This window comes from Gossypium raimondii, chromosome 8, assembly GCF_025698545.1.
Source record: "Gossypium raimondii isolate GPD5lz chromosome 8, ASM2569854v1, whole genome shotgun sequence".
In the NCBI taxonomy this organism is placed as follows: domain Eukaryota; kingdom Viridiplantae; phylum Streptophyta; class Magnoliopsida; order Malvales; family Malvaceae; genus Gossypium; species Gossypium raimondii.
In genome coordinates this window covers 54154542-54175377 of record NC_068572.1, presented here as the reverse complement: position 1 = coordinate 54175377, position 20836 = coordinate 54154542, and the positions used below count along the sequence as shown (strand labels likewise).

Below are 20836 nucleotides of genomic sequence, written 5' to 3'. Positions count from 1 at the left end.
GTGTTATTAGTCACCTTATCATAGAGGACGGGAACTCCCAAATACGAACCAAGGTTTTGCACTCTACAAAATCCTAAAATCTCACTAAGGTGTTCTGCCATATCTTCACCAACTCCCGTAGAGAAGAAAATGTTAGATTTCTGTGCATTCACTCGATGTCCAGAAAAATCACAAAAACCATCCAAAATCCCTTTAAGCAACCTGGCTTGATGCTCATTTCCTTGCCCAAAAATAATGAGATCATCCGCAAAGAAAAGATGAAAAAGAGTTGGACCTAACAATTCAAGCGAACAGGGCGCCACCGTCCAGACTGAATTGTTGAGTGAATACTGTGACCAAGCCACTCCATACACAGAAGAAAGAGATACAGAGATAACGGGTACCCCTAATGAATCCCTTTACCCAATCGGAACTTCTAAGTTGGGACACCATTCCACAATATCTACATAGTAGAATTGGTGATAACCGACATAATAACATTTTTAAGAATATCGAGAATACTTATAGCTTGGAGTGAAGCATCAATAAACTCCAATGTACACAATTATAAGCTTTCTCTAAATCAATCTTGACTTATGCTTACTCATCATAAATTGGATAACTTCTTGCGCAATTAGAATATTATCTGTAATGTTCCATCTCGTAATGAACCCAACCTGCTCATCCGCGATGATATTTGGAAAAATAACTTGAAAGCGGTTGACAATGACCTTCATTACTAGCTTATAAAGGAAATAATACAAACTTATAGGCTTAAACTGAGAAAAGTTATCAGGGACATGAACTTTGGGTAGAAAGACTATCAGAATATTACTCAAAGTTGGATCAATAACCTCCCATCGAAAATCTTTTTGACCCAACCACAAACAAAACTGCCAACTTAATTCCATTGGTTTTGGAAGAAAAGTGCATGAAATTCATCACTACTCGATACCTTCAGAGGTGACATATGAAAACGAGTAATCTTGATTTCATCATCTATGATTGCCTTATCTAAAAACTGAACCTCTCTATAAGCAAGTTGTGGAAATGAATTAAGTGGTAACCACTTCAAAGGTTGCGATTGCTCAACATATAACCTTTGAAAGGATTTAATCACCTTAATTTAAAGAGCATCATCATCAAATATTCATTCACCTTTACCATTCTACAACGTAGTATTGTGTTTCCTTTGCTGACGAGTGGGCTTGTGGAAAAACGTACTGTTCTGTTCTCCCATATAAAGCCAATTGCACCTAGCCTTTTATTTCCATAAAAGTTCCTCATAATGAAGGATGCTATCTAATTCCTCCATCTCTATTTTAGCATAAAGTAAATAATCAGATTCCGAATGATCCAACACCTTTTAGACACCAGCTAATTTCTGCATTAATTACTTTTTACTAGTGTCAATATGCCCATAAATATTCCTATTTCAAAACTTAATGTTATTCGAGAACTGCTGGATAGAATCACTCATATTACCATTAAAACTCCAATAATCATATACAAATTTGGAGAAACTTGAATGTTCAACTTAACCAACAAGGAACCTAAACGACCTTCATTTGTTTCAACTGATACTAGGACTTAGAGAAAGAAAAAATCGTCGATGGTCTAGTTTGAGCCTTAAAAAATGAGTCACTGAACATTTCAGGAAACTAGAAATCCATGCATCATTACCGATAGATCTATCAAGCCTCTCATAAATCCCACCTCTCTGCCAAGTAAATGCAAGTCTCCTAAACCCTAAGTCTTGTAGCTGAGCTAACTCAAAAAAACTACCGAAAGATAGACATCTTTCCTTAGTTCCCAGTCTTGCCCTTTTTTCACTAAAAGAAAGAATGACGTTAAAATCCCCAATCACCAACCAAGGAATAACTGCAAAAGGTAGAATTAAATTTAGACCCTCCAAAAGTACCTTCGTTTTCGCTTATCTAGACTCTCATTGACAAAAGAAACCAATATAGGTATTCAGAAAGAGTTATCTAATATCTGAATCAAAATAAATTGAGGATAATTGCAAACTACATAAACTCGAACAGATTCCTTCCACCTAACCTAGGTACCCCAGAAAAACGAATATCTTCTACCCGATGAGAATGATGGAACCTCAGTTTAGCAATAATCTCATTTGTTAGATATGATGAGTTCTTTGGTGTTTCGTAATTTGAATATACCTTTCCGAACCAAAACACCATTTCCAACTGAACCACACCATTTAGAAATTGATGAACCAATTACGAAATTAACCAGATCGTCGTCCTCCAAAGGACAGTTACCATCCAGAACAATATTATATTTAAAAATAACAACCAAATGCTTACCATGATCTAGTATATTCGAATTCAAAGGTACCACCATCTTAATTGGATCTTCGAAAGTTGGGTTAAAGTTTGAAGTAGTATTTGATTGAAAACCAACAGAAAAATTAGACCCATCATTAATATTTTCGACAGTAGCTCCTAAATCTTGTGAAAAAGCGTTCTCTTTTGTTTCTAAATTTCCTTCGAGAATTGATTGAAATTTATTATTCGAACATGGGGCAGAACGACTCACTTTATAGCTGTTGGAAATTGGCCCAAAACTAATTATAATTAGCCCAAGAGAAGCAATGACTTGACTACCAAGAACACCTAAATCAACATATACTATACTCAACCCAAATCCACCCAATGCTATATCCATATTTTCTAAACACCTCTAAACCCAACTCCATTACCTTGGCCCACCTTGTCCACACGTCCTTCTCCAATAACCGGCCCAACATCAACTTCTCCATTCACTTTTCCAGCATCTCTTTTTAATAGCCTTAAAAAAATCCCTTCTTTGGAATTTAACCCCTGAAAAATCAACCTTATTAGCTTCACCTTCCCCATTCTCCTCATCTACTGAAATCAAAGCCTTAAATATCAATCCAGACACTCATTTACCTAGATTTTTAGCCGCCTACTTTCGAAATTCCCTGGGATTACGATGAGATCGCCTTTCAACGATCATCTAAGGTTCGAACTCAGACGCCTCCTCTATCGATTTTTCGTATGCAGGATTTGCCCCCACCATAACCTCCTCCTCTCTGACATCCTGTAACACCCTAATTTTAAGTGAAGCTCAAGATGTCATACCACTGTCTCATGTTATAACCAACAAGTAAAAGCTTATTCTAACAAAACATCCATCAATTTACTATTCGCATAGGTCTTAAGTCAATCATACTAGTTAGTTATCATTATCACGTGCTAAACTTACATTAATTAGTCTTATAAACATATTAAAACATGCATCAGGCCCATTTAACAAAATTCTCAAACTAGGTCCATAGGTATTAATACTGACACTAATGTATTGATATTTTCATTAAGTGGTATTGATACCACCTAGAAAAATGATACCAAACTTGCATTCTGTTTCTCATTTAAAAACCAAAGTCTCGAAAATTATTAGTACATGTTGTGAAGTATTGATAAATTTACCTCAAGTATCGATACTCGAGCAAAGGTATCGATACCAAATCTCTATTCTGACCTCCTGTATGTTTTAAAACATAGAAGTATCAATTTTAAAACCTAATTATCGATACCTCTACTCTAGACCTCAAAAATGTAGCATACATATGCAATTAATTCATTAAAATTTAGTTCCTAAACATCATACATTAATTACTTCAACAAATAATCATTCAACGACCTAATTAACAGTTTAATATCGGAAAATCGTGTTCGAGCAAGTAACGTCAATCCATCATCATGTTCATGAACCCAAGCATAACAATAACAAGTAATCCTTATAAACCGAACCAAAAACCAGCAAAATATCTAGAAGTTAACATGGCTATAAACAAGTCTACCACATTGCCTTATTCCCTAAAATGTAAATAAATATAGAACACCTATGAAATAACAAATAGACTTACTTGGATCACTTCTTAAAAACCACACTGCTCACATCGGCACACAACTAATCTGCAATAGTTTAAAAATAAGTGGGTGAGTTTAACAAGCTCAGTGAATACCTAGAACAACTACCATGCAAACAATTCATCAAGCATTAACGAAACAACCATATAGCACAACCTCAACAGTTCCAACTCTAGTGTCATATTATACTTACTCGTGCATAATTTACTAGTTCATTTACATGGCAATCATATTCACTTTTAAGCATATATCACATTACACATATAATCACATAATATTCAAACATATATCACAATACTCAAAAGCATGTTTATAGATAAATTGCATAATGGTCACATGTCATATAAACACATATCACAATACTCACATATTAATAATTTAAGATAATTTGGCTAGCAACCACGTACCCATTTAGGCATACATCACATTACACATATATAAATACACTTTAAGATAATTTGACACTTGAGTTTAAGATAATTTGACACTTGAGCTATGAAACATAAAAGTGAGCTCTATCATTACTCATCAGATGCATGGATCTCTAACACATCACATAGACTCATAGAGTCAAACATGTCCCAAAAGTGAAGCATAAAGCTAACACTGTCCTTATTTTCCCTCACATGTCCCATTGAATGGAGCTTAGCTCACATTCCTTTATCCCTCCAACATGTCTCAAGGCCTCAACGCCCAAAATCACTATACATATAGGTGAGTACTCACAATCCTAAGGCATGCCAACTATATCCAACGGTTTCAAGATCACAAGGCCAAAATATCTGAAATCAAACACATATCACTTACCGATCATCTGTGCACTATCACTGCATATTTACATCTTTAGAAAAACACTGTCACCAATAATTAACATATACATATCATGTGCACACTTTGCACTTTCACAGTTATTATCATAACCACATATCACGTGTTATAGCATCTCATCTTAATTCACATATTCACAAACATATAAGCACATAGTTCACAATATAACATAGGTATGAGAAAGTTTACACTCAGAATTTAGAGTAGGGGTTTAGGCTATTACTAAATTCCCTAATAATTCATTGAATCATATCCACAAGCAATTATTCCAAACACTCACCAATACGCTTTCGCTAAAAAGCTAAAAATTCAAACTAGCTTTTCCTTGTATTTATCTTTACTCGTAGAAGGTCCTAATGAATTCGAAGCTTTAACACAATAATTTACACAACAATATATTAAAAAATTAGCTAAGGACTCACCACAAGCAATCAAAAACATAAGCCTAAGCTATGTTCTCATGTAGCCGAAACCTTTAACATAACTAACTTGAAATCCAAATATCTCGATCCAAACTTAATTTTTTTTGCCTAAAACTAATTCTATTCATCTTATAATTCACCTATGACTAATTCTTAACCTTTAAACTACACAAAAATACTTAGTTCATAGTATCGACTTTTTTAACATGTTTTATGGCTATTTTCTGAAAATTTATTAAAACTAAAGAATTCTTTAATGAAACGTCAAAATAAGTTTAGAAACCCTTTAATCAAGTTAAAATAAGTTGAAAAACACTTTGAAACCACGTTTTTATGCAATATCTCGAAATCCAGCATTAACGACGCAATTCTTGGCTTTTATTCAAAACATGCGATTTAATGGCTAAAAACTTGGTTTTAAAGGCTAAAACATTTAAAACTAATGGGAAGATGAGTCATTACCTTATTTGAAGAAAAACCAAGCGTTTGATCGAAAACCTGAAACACTCGAAAGCTTGACAATGGAGAAAACTATGATATTTTTGGGTGTTTTTCTTAACTTCTATGGAGATTTATAACTTAAGAGATGATAGAAATCGAAAGGAAATAGAATTTGGAATTCAAAATCGATTGGGAGAGGCTCCTTCAAATAAGGGACGACAACACACAATATTGGGGGAGAGATTAACATGAAACTTACAGGTGGGGGATGATTTTAGGTTGATTTTTAAAATTTGATTTAATTGCCTCTTAAAAACTCATAATTTTGACTCTTTTATAAATCAATCCTATTTTAAAAATTAAAGGTATTTAAAATTCATTTTCAAGAATTGATTTAATTTTCTAAAAACCATACCCAAAAACATTATCGATAAGTCATGTCACAAAATTCCAAACACTCTAAGGCTAAAATTCCTAAAATACCCCTAAAACTCTTAGGCTCTACTTTGGGGTGTTACACATCCCCTTAACGCTGACAGAATAAGGACATAAGTCCTTAACATAGTGGTACTGCTCACAGGAGAAACAAATGGTCGGTAAGGATTTGTATTCAACTTTTTTTAGTTTGCCATTAACCAAGATCTGAGAAATTAATGGCATGTCTAGGTCGATGAACATTGCCATCCAAGCAATCGTCCATTCAACATATTATCAGTGTTAAAATCTAGTTTCACCACATTCCCTATCATTCTGCCTATCTCCTCAAGTGTCCACTTTGTACAAGTATCCGAGAAGGCTTGACAATTGAATCCAAGTCATGGCCACCGTCGAAAAAGGTTGGAGGGGATTGAAGTCCAATGATCTCAGTTGCACTGTGAGATGCTGACCAAAAATAGTCCAAGGCCCTAGAGTAAGTACTTTTGTCACGGGCCAGAGTGCAAAGCCCGTGACCATTGCACAAGATGCGCCCCATGGAGGTCTATCGATTAGATGGGGGACATTTAGCCCACGAGAGCTGGCCCGATTCAAAGACCTATTGGAGAAGCCTATCAGATTGAAGCTTGGTTGGCCTGATAATGATGACATGGCAACTTAGGCTGATATAGCAACTAATATTAGAAGATAGAGGGAATCATATCTTGTAAAGATTAGATTAGATTTGATATGGTTTATCTTGTAAATCCCTAAAATAAAGGGATACTATTAATCTCATCCGTCGATGTAAATGTATCTTAACCGTTGGTTTTGGGGGGAGCTCAACTATAAATAAAGAGCCTCCCCCTCATTTGTACTCATTCCATTGTATTCTGAATTCTTAAGAGTAATAGAGTTCTGAGAGCATTTACTCAAACACCTTGTGTGCATTCTTTTCTGTGGCTTTCTGTTGTTCTTTGGTTTAGCTTCTTTTGGCATAAATCGCTTCCGCTCTTCAATTGGTGCCTTGGAGGAGTTATTAAAGAATCATCACTTGAGTTAAGGATGACTTAGGCGAGTTTGGACGAACGGATCGCCTAAGGCCGCACGGCTCGAGAGACGAAAACTCTAGCCCCGTGACACTTTCTTATAGTCATCCTTAGTTTGAAATTTCACAAAAAAAAAAAACCAATTTCCACATCTATAAGTTGAAAAAACATAGAGGGTTGCCATAAACTTGGCACTTTATTTTGGAAGGCAACACATCCTATGCTCTGCCCCAATAGTTTAACCACTACCGTGGTCTCTATGTCCTTTAACAGGTAATGCTAAACCTGATTGGAAAAATTAGTTGCAGGCATTTCGTTCACAGTGGTCCTTGTGAAGTCTTCTTCCATGGATTCAAAATCTTTCCCACAACCTCCACCAGTACCCACTGACGAATTGTTGGTTTTCCCTAGAAGCAAGTCCTTCCAAGACAACGTTGGATCCGACATCGGATCTACGAATCCATTTCTTTTTCCTTAAATCATACTTTTTTGGTATTACGAACATCAGACGAACAAGCACCGTCATCCTCTTTGTTGCCAAAAGTTAACGCCATTCCAAAACCTTAATTTTTTTTAGTTACAAAATTCAATCAAAGGTTAACCTAGACAATGGCAACTATTTAACTAAATAAAATATTGTAGCCGATTTTAATGTCCGCCTATAAGCAGCTAAGTTGCTCTCTAACCCATCTTTATTTGAGGCATTAGAAAAAACAGTAGCAGAAATGTTTGAAGCAGCCAAATGTTCACCTGGAAAAGAGGGATGAAATTCTTAGAAGTGATGTCTAAACGGAAGCCTAAGATGCATCTAACGAAAAACAGCAAATATAATATTTTAATTCAGCTTAAATTGAAGTAAGTGGCAATTAGAATTGAATGTAGAGAGAAATGAGTACAAAATTAGGGTGGATTGTGGACATCGAATTGAAAAGGCAAAGCCTCTGAGTCGAGTTACTGACAGATATGAGATGACAGGGAAAGCAACTTTATTACATACGTTAAAGTTTCACAATAGTGGGCATTGTTGTCCAGTAACCAAAAAAAAAAAAAGAATCTTTAATTTATGTCATCATTACCTTTGTTTTTCTTTCAGCTCCTTTTGCAATTTCCCTTCCAAATAGGAAATTTTAGAAATAATTATGTGTTTCCTACCTAACAAAGACACACTAATCCCATTTTTTAAAATTGATCACATATTTTAGATTTCAGAATGGAGTAGGTGAATCATAATATAGTGTAATTAATAAAAAAGTGACGCTAGAAAAAGAAACCCAAATAATTTCACGAAATTACAAGAATAACCCACTTTTTATACATGTAGATGAAAATTTCCATCTGCCCTTATCAGTAATTTAACTGGGAAGTGAAAACCTAGAAAAACACGGTAACCTAACAAGTTCACAATAAAGATAATTAAAAAAAGAAAAAGGTGATGCCAGAATCGTAAATAAGGTGGAGAATAGGGATAATTTGATCCGACAGCAAGAGGAAAAAAAAAAGTAATATATTTTAAGTCATCGGCATTGGTCTTCTAATTTCTTGAACTGGGTGGAATTATATTTGTCTTCGGTACAAACCGGCGGCGTCTTTATCTCTCTATTTCTCGCTCGGTTTTTTTTCTTTCTTAATTTTCAATTTTCGGGATTTTACAAAAAATCAATTTCGAGGTTGTTGATTTGACCCTAGTTCTTTCTTTTATTTATAATTTTGCCCTCTACACACTTCAACATGGTTTCACTGTACAGAGTCATAATGATGGTCCGTCTCTCATAATCCATCCTCTCTTTCACTCTCTCTCTCTCTCTGTTTTCATTTACTCATTGAGAGGCCGGGAGTGTGTCGTTTCAGTGGAAAAAGTACATTGCCTTTTTATCAACAGTGAGTAAAGTTTTTATCTTTAAGTGTTTTCATGTATATTTTTTTGGGGTTATGGGTGTTGATCAATGCTGCATGTTTATTTGTTTTGATTGGCGATCAATGTTTTCTTCCATTTCTTTTCTGCGTCTTTTTACAATATGGATTTTTGGGTTTTTGGCTGATTGTGATGATCTTGTTTGTTTTGACACTTGATTATGGTTTTTGGGTCTTTTTGTAGTTACTAAGGAGGTTTTCTTGTTCTGCATGGTGGTCTCGGTTAATGCTATTTTCTTTTGTTGTTTGCGGTATAGTACTATTGATTTAGTTTTAAAACATGATGCATTAAACAATGTGCTTGGAACTATCATGTATACTGATGAACTTGATCGTTTTATATCAGTAGTAGTTGCATAAACGTTTGAGCTAAAGCAGGGATTCTGTTTTTGTTTTGTGACTGATTCAGCAATGAGAACAGTGGTGGTTTATATATTGCCTCTTGTGTATTCGTTTCTTAAGGTTTATGTTTTACTTCCTGTCAATGATACTGTTCTATTCTGTCGGCAGTTAATGTTGATTGACCTAATTATGAACTTGGGATTATCCATATATTTTAGTTTTAATGGTTTGCTATTATCCACTGTGCTCCTTTTTTTTCTTCAAGTGATGATGGCCATGACTCGTGCATTTTTCCTATGATCAATTGATATAGTGGGTACATGTCTTGGAATTTTTATCAATGATGATGTAGACTTATTAATTGCGGGCAGGTTATAACTGCTATAAATGGCAGCTTGAATTCTAAATCGAGGCTTATTTCGAAAATAGCAGTTCATTAACTCCGCATGTTTGTTCTCCTTATGGGTTAAGTAAAGATGAATGAAACATAGCTCTTATATTCCTAGAGGTATATGGAGGGTTTATGGCCGAATGCATACCTTCTGGCTGGACATGTCAACTTGGTTTATTTAAATGTGGTGATAGCTTGTTTGTTGTTGCTGACCTCCAGACTATTTATAGCTATTGTTTTTTTGCTTCTAAACATGATTCCTATATTTTGGGACTGAATTTAAAGTTCTATGTACTTAAATTTTCTTGCGCCATTGTTGATTTTGATTATGTTGCTTTGGGCTAGCAAAATAAGAGAACTAATCTTTAAACGTTTGAGTCAATCAATTGAATTCTTTGACTGAGAAGGTGGTAATGAAAACTAAATGTTTGTCGTCTTTACTGCTTTCATTCTTTACACTAGGAAGCTATGTACAAAAACATGTTTAAGGTTTATTTCAGAATACTGCTGTTGGACCTCCGTCCGATTCTTTATTATGGAGCAACTTTTTTCATCCATCCGGTTCTCATGGGCAGCTGGCCTGAGATATTGCACGGGCTTTAGATTAAGATGCATTTAACAAATTTTGACGAGCAGTTTCTCTCTCTGGAATACCTCTTGGACTTCCATAAATGATTTATTAGTTATTTATATTACTGTGGATGTTGTGCTCGTAGGCTTTCATGTGTTGAGACATCTTTGGTGTATGTTATTATTCCTTGGAAATTCACTTTTTGAACTAAATATAGTTTTAATTGTAATTCTTGTGATCCAATGTTTAATCATCTTATCTCTGTCTTTGTAATTTTATATTAAACTTTATTTGAGTTCTTGCCGGCATGCTATATTGATTGCTTGTTGGTCATCAGAAGTCAAAAGTCAATGGCCTCCATGGAAAGTGACTCATCTGAAGAGCAAGAAAATTCAACTGCCTTTCTGACTGGCATAAAATTTCATGTCTCGAACGACGCTGATAATGTAAGTATATTTCAGTACTGTTTTATCTCTTTGTTTATTTCCATGCTGGAATTGATAATACTGGAATGAGTTGAGTGATTTGGATCACTCAATCCACACCCACCTTGTGGTAATCTAAAACACAGTCCAATCTGTGTGATATATGTTTATATTGTCATTGGGGCATCTCCCCCTATCTCCATATAGATCCTTAAATTTGGCTTGGTTCTGTTTTAGTTTATGATGTTCCTTTCCATGAAGCCATTCATGTTATCTATTTTTTCCTGCCACTGGCCTTCTTTCTTTATAGTTTAGTCACTGATTCATGCTTTTTCTGTTTTCAAGGACAATTATTGCTTCACGGTTATTGTATGCTTTTCTTCTTAACTTTATGCTTCAGATTGTTTTGGACATGGAAACGAACAATCATGTAGTCTTTTAATTATGTCCATATTTCAATTCCTTGTAGCAATTTGAGCACTTATGATTCTTTTCTGATACTGTGACAGGAGAACATGTCTATCTTGGAAATTACTGCACCCAGTGAGGTGTCTGATCCTAGGTTGGGGTTTCCGAATTTTTCTAATCATTGCACCACTTGTGATGCCAGAGATATGAAACAATGCGAAGGTGGATATCGAATTAGAAAAACTTAAATGATATTTTGCATCTGTTAACTTTTTTGTTTCTTTATGTAGCTATCAGTAACATACTGATTTCTTTCCATTCATCTTTGTAGGCCATTTTGGGGTTATTAAATTTCCATACACAATACTCCATCCATTTTTTCTTTCAGAAGTTGTACATATATTAAATAAGATTTGCCCAGGATGTAAATCGATCCGGAAAGATCTATGGATGAAGGTCGGGTACCTCTCACCTTCATCAACTGAGGATCATCATACTGTTATAATTTTTCCTTTTTCTTCCATTATAACATATTATTGTTATTCCTTCTTGTCATCCTAAAGAAAGGAAAAAGGATAAAATAGAAATTAAAATAATATTTGAAGAATTTAAAGTTCAAAACAAAGCCTGTATCCCTTTTGGCACAATTTAATTTTCTGCAAGTTATGACTTTTACCTGTTTTTAACTATGCTGATTTTAGAAGTGAGAGTACCCTCTAGGATCCGATTTTCTGGTAGTATGTTTACTTTCTTTTTTGAGCAAACTATGTCCTGGTGTAGGCAATTTTGATGTTTTTTTTTCTTGCATGTACCAGGGTGCTAATTCTATAGCCAGATTACTTGAAACCAAGGGGTGTAAATATTGTGTTGTAAGTTTGTCTGGCTTCTTGTTTTCTTAATCCTCTTTTTTTTTTTTTTCCCTTTTTTGTACTAATGATTTCTGGAAACAGGGGAATTCAATAGAGTGGTATCCACCCATGAGATTCAAGATAACCTCGAAAGAGCTTTTCAGAAAAAGTGCAATCATGGTAGAGGTAAGTGAAAACTCTTTAATGAAGGTCCGGAAGAGAGGAAGGCAAGCATTACCTGCAGATTACTGGGACTTTATTCCAAAAGATCAACAACAAGAAGAAGGTTTTGTGAAACCAGGTAGAAGAGTCCTATCACATGCCCAGGTATCATGTTCTTTTCCAATTCACATGAAAAAATTATATTTCTTTGTTGTCTCTAATGTCATCTCATATGATTTATTTATGGGAATGCAATCCACTAAATCTGGTACATACTAATTAAAAACTTTTTGTTGATATATGTTTTGCAGTGAATTTTTTATTCATTTCCTACTTTATTTTGTCTGCATTGATATTTACCAACATTGAATTTTTAACTATGAAGGGAAAAAAAAAACTCAATTATTTGATTCTTAACAATGTCTGGTGGTAGTTTTTGGAAGGTGGAAGAGAGTGAGTTGGTTGTTTCCATAAAATGCAAACATTCCGGTTGGCAAATGCGAATTGGTTTTGGAATCTTGTCATACAATAATATCGTTTTAACCAAAACTTAAAACTGTTAGTGATTTGAAAACTATCATGGGTTTATATGGGATTTTGCTTTCTATAGAACTATTATGATATTATAATAGATATGGCTCTAATTCAGCTTTCTTGGCAAGGAAAATTGTTGTTACTTGCATGTGAAGAAGGAAAAATGAAGGAAAATATCTCCTAATTTGTTTCATGTGTTAATATATAATATATCCTAGTTGCTATATTACTGGAAGAGTATTTTGGTTTTGGAAACTATTATTCAAGTCTCAAATATTCTTTTAAAGTGTAGAGCAGAATCAAGCATTGGAGTGGCCTACCCCTTCCCCTTATATATATATCAGACCTTCCTTCACTACTTTGATGAGTGCATAATGCTTATTGGTTTTCAGGTTCGACATTTGTTGAAGGACGTTAATCCAGAGTTCATTAAAAAGTTTATTTCAGAAGCAGACTCTATTTTCCTCAATTTTTTTCCTGTGACACCCAATAGTCACCGAGTGACAGAAATCATGCATACATCTTCTAATGCGCAGCGATTGATCTTTGTAAGAGTCTTTACTTTGAACATCCTCATTTACATGCTTCCAAGGTTGTGGTTGATATGGATGGTTTATCTTATTATATGCATTACATTTGTTTTCTTTTCAGTTTTACTGAATTTTCTGGTTAATATGGTTTTGTTGTAGGATGAAAGAACCAGGGTTTACAAGAAACTGGTTGACTTCAGAGGGCTAGCAAATGAATTGAGCTCTCATGTATTGGAATGCCTAAAAATTTCTAAGGCAAGTTATACCTTTCTTCCTTTTTAATTAAAATTTGGTCCAACTTTCATGGAACCTTATGCTCTCTTTCTTTGATTGCATTCAACGTGCAGCTGCATGTGGAGAAGCCATCAACTGAAGATTCTGCACTCATTGCTGCTCTGAAAAAGAATAAAGATTCTGCTTCCAACATGTCAGGTTTAAGATATATGAAAGATGTTATTCTTGGGAAGAGAAACGACCATTGCTTCCGCATGGTTCTTACTGGAAACCCAAATCTTAAACTGTCTGAAATTGGTATCCCATGTCATGTTGCCGAGAAATTGCAAATCGCTGAGCAACTGAACAGGTGGAATGAGGAGAGATTGAAAACTTGTTGTAATCTGCGTATTCTTGAGAAGGGTGAGATTCGCATTAGGAGAGAAGGTAAATTAGTTAGAATTCGTCATAATGAAAAGGTCCAAGTAGGGGACACTATCTATAGGCCCCTAAATGATGGGGATACAGTACTTATAAATAGACCTCCTTCTATACATCAGCACTCTCTCATTGCGCTATCTGTTAAAGTTCTACCTGTCAATTCAGTTGTTTCGATAAACCCACTAATATGTTCCCCTTTTCGTGGAGATTTTGATGGTGATTGCCTTCATGGTTATGTTCCTCAGTCCATTAACACAAGAGTTGAGCTCAGTGAGCTTGTTTCTTTGGATAGGCAGCTAATTAATGGCCAAAGTGGTCGAAATCTGCTTTCACTCAGTCATGATAGTTTAACGGCTGCTTATTTGGTCAAGGAGGACGGGGTACTATTGAACCTGTTCCAGATGCAACAGCTGGAAATGTTCTGTCCTAATCATTCGCCATTGCCAGCCATTGTCAAAGCTCCTTTGCTAAGTAATCCTGTTTGGACTGGAAAGCAGTTATTTAGCATGCTCTTTCCTCCCGAATTTGATTATGTTTTTGCACCAAGTGGTGTTGTAATCCACAATGGGGATCTCATATGTTCTTCTGAAGGGTCTTCTTGGCTACGAGATGCTGACGGCAACCTTTTTCAAAGTCTTATTAAGCATTACCAAGGAAAGGTCCTTGACTTTTTGCATGCTGCTCAGGAAGTTCTTTGTGAGTGGTTGTCAATGAGGGGTTTGAGTGTTTCACTCTTGGACCTATATCTATCTCCTGACACAGATTCACAAAAGAACATGATGGATGAAATCTTCTATGGTCTGCAAGAAGCAGAGCAGACATGTAACTTCAAGCAGTTAATGGTTGATTCTTGTCAAGATTTCCTTGCTGGAAACGATGAAGAAACTAATAGGTTCATGGTTTTGGATGTTGAGCAGATGTGCTATGAGAAACAAAGATCTGCTGCACTTAGCCAAGCTTCTGTTGATTCATTTAAGCAAGTTTTCCGTGATATTCAGAATTTACTCTACAAGTATGCAAATAAAGACAATTCATTATTCACCATGTTCAAAGCAGGGAGCAAGGGTAACTTGCTGAAGTTAGTACAGCATAGTATGTGTCTTGGATTGCAACATTCACTTGTCCCTTTATCATTCAGATTTCCTCATCAGCTCTCATGTGCTGCATGGAATAATCAAAAGTCTCACATCTTAACCCAAAAGGTTGATGATACTGATGAGTCTGCTAAGAAATATATCCCCTATGCTGTGGTCGAAAGTTCGTTTGTGAAGGGTCTGAATCCATTAGAATGTTTTGTTCATTCAGTGACTACTCGAGACACATCTTTCAGTGACAATGCTGACCTTCCTGGGACGCTGTCACGAAGGTTGATGTTCTTCATGCGTGATCTATGCGCAGCATATGATGGAACTGTGAGGAATGCATATGGAGATCAGGTTGTTCAGTTCTGTTATAATATCGATAAGGGTACATTTAGTCCAACTAGTTGCCCTGACAAATTAGTAAGTCAGGGCAGTAGTCTTCCTGATGGAATTGGTGGACAACCTGTTGGTTCATTATCTGCCTGTGCCATTTCTGAGGCTGCATATAGTGCATTGGATCAGCCAATTAGTCTACTTGAATCTTCTCCATTGCTGAACTTGAAGGTGCTCTCTCTATCTCCTCACCTCCACCTCCTCCTCCCTCTCCCCCTCCCATCCTCGATGGTGTTTTGAAGAATTAAAAAACTTGTCAAAGAATTTCTTTCCCTCCAACCTGATGAGGAAATGGGTGACCTTTTCATCTAAAGGAAATTTGAAGGATACAAAATTACTGTGCTGAAACCTACCTAATAGAGTTGATAAGGACCTTGACACTGTTGAGAACAAAAGCAAATGATCTTTACGTGTTCATGGTCAACTACAATACATGCTGCTTCGTAATGTACCTTCTAATAGATTAAGTGGCATATGATTTCTTTTTATGTTCATGCACCACCATGATTCAGTCCACCAAAATTATTTTACATATTATTGCAGATGGTAGGATGCTAACATATTATTCTGATTAAATTGCTCAGAGGGTCCTTGAGTGTGGTTCTAAAAGAAGCAATGCTGACCAGACTATGTCACTATTTTTATCTGGTAAACTTGTAAGGAGAAGGCACGGTCAGGAGTATGGAGCCTTAGAAGTCAAGAATCATTTGGAGAGGCTGATCTTTAAAGATATTGTGTCTACTGTCTCAATAATGTGAGTTTAAGTTCCTTTCTCATTGTCTTGTCCTTTCTCGTTTTGTGATTTATTTTTCCCATTACTTTGATGCTTTTTTATTTGAGATTTATTAATGTGTTATATGGCACTAGCTTCTCTCCACAGATGTCTAGTGAAAACCGTTTCAGTCCTTGGGTTTGCCATTTTCATGTGTTTAAGGTACTGTGATACGCAAGTGGTGTATCTATGTTGATAAGATTTCCACTTCAAAGTTTCACATCAAAATTATTTACTTTCCAGGATATTGTGACAAGGAGGCGGCTAACAGTGCATTCTATTATTGATGCTCTTCACATGCACTGCACCAATGCCAAAAGACTATGGAAAATCAATTTGCCCGACATGCAAGTTACAAGCAAGTAAGTTTGCCCCTTTTTAGCATGTGTAGATGTTGCAAAAAGGAGGCACTGGTAATATGTATTGCTCTTTTCCCTCTAGTCCCTGTTGAAAGAAATCTTGAAGACCCCAAATTTGTGCTTTTTCTGTCAATATTAAGATCATGACCTATATCTTTGTACATGTATTATCACTTTCTGATGCAGAAATAGGGCTTCAATCTTTTGTTTTCATGGCTTGCACCCAAGTTTATGCCTTGATTTTTGTGGTCCTTGTCAATCTAATCTCAGCCTGTCTCAAAGTTGTATGGTTAGATGCATGAAAAACTATAATCAGCATAAATTCAATTTAATTATTTCATTTGAGGGCTTCAAATTTTCAATAATATGCTTCCAGATGGTAGTTGTTCCAATGCATTTGAATTCTGAAGGGTGGAAAATGGTCGCTGTAATTGAATCTGCTAGCATTATTGTTTACTTCCTAGAGCTTTATTTTGCTTCTTATTTGTTTGATTGAATGACAGGGCCTGTTCTGTTATTGACATGGAAAATGAAGATGATACGTTTTGTATCACTGTCACAATTGTTGAATGTAAAACTTCTCGTATAGAACTGGATGTGATTCAAGACATGGTGATACCTTCCCTTCTGGAAGCAGTGGTAAAAGGTATGTACTTGCATCCAAATTGACTAGTATTTTTTTTTTGAAGGAGCAAATTGACTAGTGTTAGGAATCCCATTTGAGGGCTGATTTGGTGAAATGGCTTAGACCTTTATTATGGGTCTTTGAACAACTACCGTCAAGATTGAGAATATAGTGTTGGAATCTAAATTTGCCATGTGAATTGCTGGTAGACTATTTCTATCACTCTGTTTTTGAAAATATTGAAGGTTACGCCTTCCCTCAGTGTGCATTTCTTATCTTTTACCTATAACTGTTAATTCCCTATTTTGATTACGTCTGTTTATTGGAGGAAGTTCTGATATTTGAACTTGTATCATTGTATGACCAAATTTCTGGTAGGAAAAGCAGAATCTTTAGTAGGGTCTGGTCAAATGTAAAAGGCAATATTTAAACCACCAGAAATATCAAATGGCCTAAAAGATGTGACATGCATCTTTGTAGATATGCATTACAAGTTGATTACAAGTTGGTAATATTCATCTGTTTCTGCCTTCAAATTTTTGAAATTTTCTTTAGGATTCCCGGAGATCAAGAAGGTGGAAATTCTATGGAATGAGGATTTCAGAGTCCCAAATTCTCATAAACCTGCTCCTGGTGAACTTTACTTGAGGGTTTCTGTATCTGGCGATTTTGGTATAACGAAACTCTGGAGTGTGCTTATGAATGATTGCCTCCAACTAATGGATATAATCGATTGGACACGGAGCCATCCAGATAACATTAATCAGTTTTGCTTGGCATTCGGAATAGATGCTGGATGGAGATTCTTTCTCAATGTTTGTTATCCTTGTTATAATTTATTCCCTGTTTTCTACTTGCACAAAAGCTTAAGGGTAACTGCATATATTAACCTGCTCATGCGTTTCTCTATGCAGAATATGAAGAGTGCAATATCAGATACTGGCAAGTCTATACTAAATGAACATCTACACCTTGCTGCCAATTGTCTGTCAGCTACCGGGGAGTTTGTTGGTTTAAATTCAAAAGGCTTGAAACAACAAAGAGAACATGCATTTGTCTCTTCTCCTTTCATGCAAGCATGCTTTTCAGTTAGTTCTTGTCATTGTTTCCCCTTTGATGCTCTTAATATAAAATGTTTAAGTAGCTGTCATTTTTATAGTCAACTTAGCTTTATACAATTTGTGGCAGAACCCTAGTGCTTGCTTTGTCAAAGCTGCAAAGACTGGAGTTGCGGATAATCTTCAAGGGACCATTGACCTATTGGCTTGGGGAAGGGTTCCTCGTATTGGGACTGGTGGACAGTTTGATATAGTCTATTCTATGAAGGTATTTTATGCAGATCTTGCTGTTGTTTTAAATATGTAGCATTGTGGATTAGACTTTCACTATAGTTGCATTTAACTGATTGGAAATTGTTGGGTGTTGAATATTTAAGCATCTCCCCCTATTTTTTGGTTCAAAAGAAGAGAGAGGCAAACAATGGGTGAGACATAAGATACCATTAAAGTTATTTTATGAATAATGCATTCCGGAAGTGATATGGAGTTACGGATTTGGGCTTGTTACCAACTGATGCTGAATAGGATAGTGGAAATAGGTTCTCTTCAGAATGTAATTGGTTTTTGAGAGGGACCAAGTCAGCAATAAAGAAACTCGAGCGAAATATGTATAGAAGAGAATGCATCTTGATGGTAAATGTTTCTCAACTAAGAGAGTAACACTTGTGAAGGATCCTATTGTCGTATCACTGACTTGGAAATTTCTGAGTCAAAGAGCTCAATTTCGTATCTCAAGGGCAGGACTATCCTGTGCATGAGGTACATTTTGATGCTTATAGTACAGATTCACTTGTTCTCAATCTGGTCAAGGTATAAAAATGAGCTACGCTACTTTCTTAGCTGTATTTGAGATGGAGCTGTATATAAGTTTAATAGTGCTTCAAATTAATCAAGTTTTACATTTTTAATCATTGTTATTTTATACTCTCGAGGTTTAGATCCAAATTCCTTAGTAGTCTACTGGTTCTTCCTTTAGTTTCCTTCTTAAAAAAAAAGAAGAGATTTTTGGCTAGTAACTGTCATTATATCCATCCATCCATCCCATTACTATTTTTCAGGATGAAGAGCTTGCAGAACCGGTTGATGTGTATAAGCTGCTAGGAGATTCTATTAATTCCAAGAAGCAGGATATAGAGTTTGAAGTACCTAAAGTTTTTAACCCTACATCTGAGAAACATAGTTCTCCGTTCAAGGGAGCTCTTCGTGACTCTGTCTTTGATGAGTGGAAGAAGATTGAAACGAAAACAAGGTCACTCTTGAGAGGACGTCTAACCTTGAATGACGTTCAGAGGCTTGAGCGTAATTTAAAGAATATTTTGCGCAAGTAAGCTTTCCTCCAGTTGTTGGTTATGTTCTATGTTTATAGTGCTCAAGTTTTTCCTCCATTGTTGGTATTGTACACGGGCTTTGGTGCTCTTATATTCTAATAGCTTTTGATATCTGTCCCAAATTCCTAATATTCTCTGAACTCATGGTTGTGCCGACTGCAGATATCCTATTGATCACCGTGTAAGTGAAGCTGACTGGGATACCTTGATGATGGCGTTGTACTTTCACCCTCATAGAGTTGAGAAGATCGGATCTGGAGCCAAGGAAATAAAGGTACGTGATACTGGAAAAATAGGAAAAAGAAAGCAAAAAATGAGACAATGAAAAAAGAAAACAAAGGTTGTTTTAATGCTTCATTTCCATATCTTTTGCAGGTAGGGCATCATCCCGATCATGCAGACAGTCGTTGTTTCTTTTTGGTTAGAACAGATGAGACAACTGTAGATTTCTCATATCGGAAATGTGTTGTCGGTGCACTCGAGATCATTGCTCCTTGTAGGGCACAATCCTACAAGTCAAAATGGTTACAACATGGTAGTTTGTAAACCAAACTCCACAAGCGCTCACTTTTGCATGTAAATATAGCAAGATCCATACCTTCCTAAAACTGTACATTTCTACAGACTACTGAGCACAAGAGGAGTAGTTTGAACAGTATTTCATATCCTTTTGTTGACTTTTTTTTTCTTTTTCTTTTTTTAAAATTTTTAAGAGTGTATTTCCCAGCCTAATAGAATAGGGTCGCCGCTTTCCTCAGCTTCTTTTTGCTCCTTCTACTGGAACTTGTTTGCCTTTCTTTTTAACATGAGACAGAAAAGATCCAGTGGAAGCAGCAACGAAAAGCTTGTAAAGTTCGACCCCATTTCGTTTTGTATTTTCCATAACTACACGTGATAGTGTTATTAAGTAGCCTGTTTCAGCTAATCTCATTATTTTCTTTAGTTTAGACGCTTGAATCTTACATTATTTTCTTAAAGATTTACATAATCTTCATGTAAACATGCAAAAGCCTAGTTATCTATTACTTAGGGCTAGTTCTTCGTAGCTTAAAAAAAAAACTTCTGACTTCAAAAGCACTTTTGGAGAAAAGCTGAAAAATTATGCAGACTAAGCTGTTTTTTGTTGAAATTTTTAACTTTTCAGAAATGTTTTTTCAAAGAATTTTAAAAAGAAAAGTTAAAATTTTAGTTTTTTCCTTTCAAAAACGTTTTTGGTGTTTAATTACTTTTCACCCTTCTAATAACATAGTACTTTTTTTCTTGTGTTTAATTATAAATGTGTTAAAATTATTAATTAAAAATAAAAAATATTTTTTAAATACTAATTACAAATGTTTAATGGTTATATTTAAATATTTAAAGTATAGTTTATATATTCTAATTAAATTTTATA

At 35.4% G+C, this 20836-nt stretch overlaps 1 protein-coding gene across 3 annotated transcripts; it reads left to right on the top strand.

The window, feature by feature from the left end:
* The first annotated feature begins 8582 nt into the window (after nucleotides 1-8582).
* LOC105792169 (DNA-directed RNA polymerase IV subunit 1) lies at nucleotides 8583-20368 on the top strand. 3 transcript variants are annotated; one of them, XM_012620591.2, is made up of 19 exons: nucleotides 8583-8928; nucleotides 10606-10711; nucleotides 11200-11320; nucleotides 11430-11554; nucleotides 11914-11967; nucleotides 12049-12273; nucleotides 13035-13190; nucleotides 13332-13427; nucleotides 13520-15472; nucleotides 15886-16055; nucleotides 16169-16235; nucleotides 16317-16435; nucleotides 16936-17078; nucleotides 17613-17872; nucleotides 17972-18145; nucleotides 18246-18383; nucleotides 19174-19439; nucleotides 19606-19717; nucleotides 19819-20368. In XM_012620591.2, exons 2-19 carry the CDS (start codon nucleotides 10616-10618, stop codon nucleotides 19987-19989), a joined length of 4446 nt encoding a protein of 1481 aa, XP_012476045.1. In that variant the 5' UTR covers nucleotides 8583-8928; nucleotides 10606-10615; the 3' UTR covers nucleotides 19990-20368. The 3 variants fall into 3 exon arrangements, with proteins under 3 accessions (XP_012476045.1, XP_012476046.1, XP_012476048.1); XM_012620592.2 differs by having other exon boundaries at nucleotides 10603-10711; XM_012620594.2 differs by lacking the exons at nucleotides 8583-8928; nucleotides 10606-10711; nucleotides 11430-11554.
* Nucleotides 20369-20836: the final 468 nt, after the last annotated feature.

Bases quoted from the DNA above. Each gene is read 5' to 3' on its own strand.
- LOC105792169 (XM_012620591.2), top strand. From the start codon at position 10,616: ATGGCCTCCATGGAAAGTGACTCATCTGAAGAGCAAGAAAATTCAACT. The intron at 11,968-12,048 runs GTAAGTTTGTCT...TTCTGGAAACAG, and splicing joins AGGGGTGTAAATATTGTGTT to GGGAATTCAATAGAGTGGTA. The intron at 16,436-16,935 runs GTAAGTTTGCCC...ATTGAATGACAG, and splicing joins GACATGCAAGTTACAAGCAA to GGCCTGTTCTGTTATTGACA.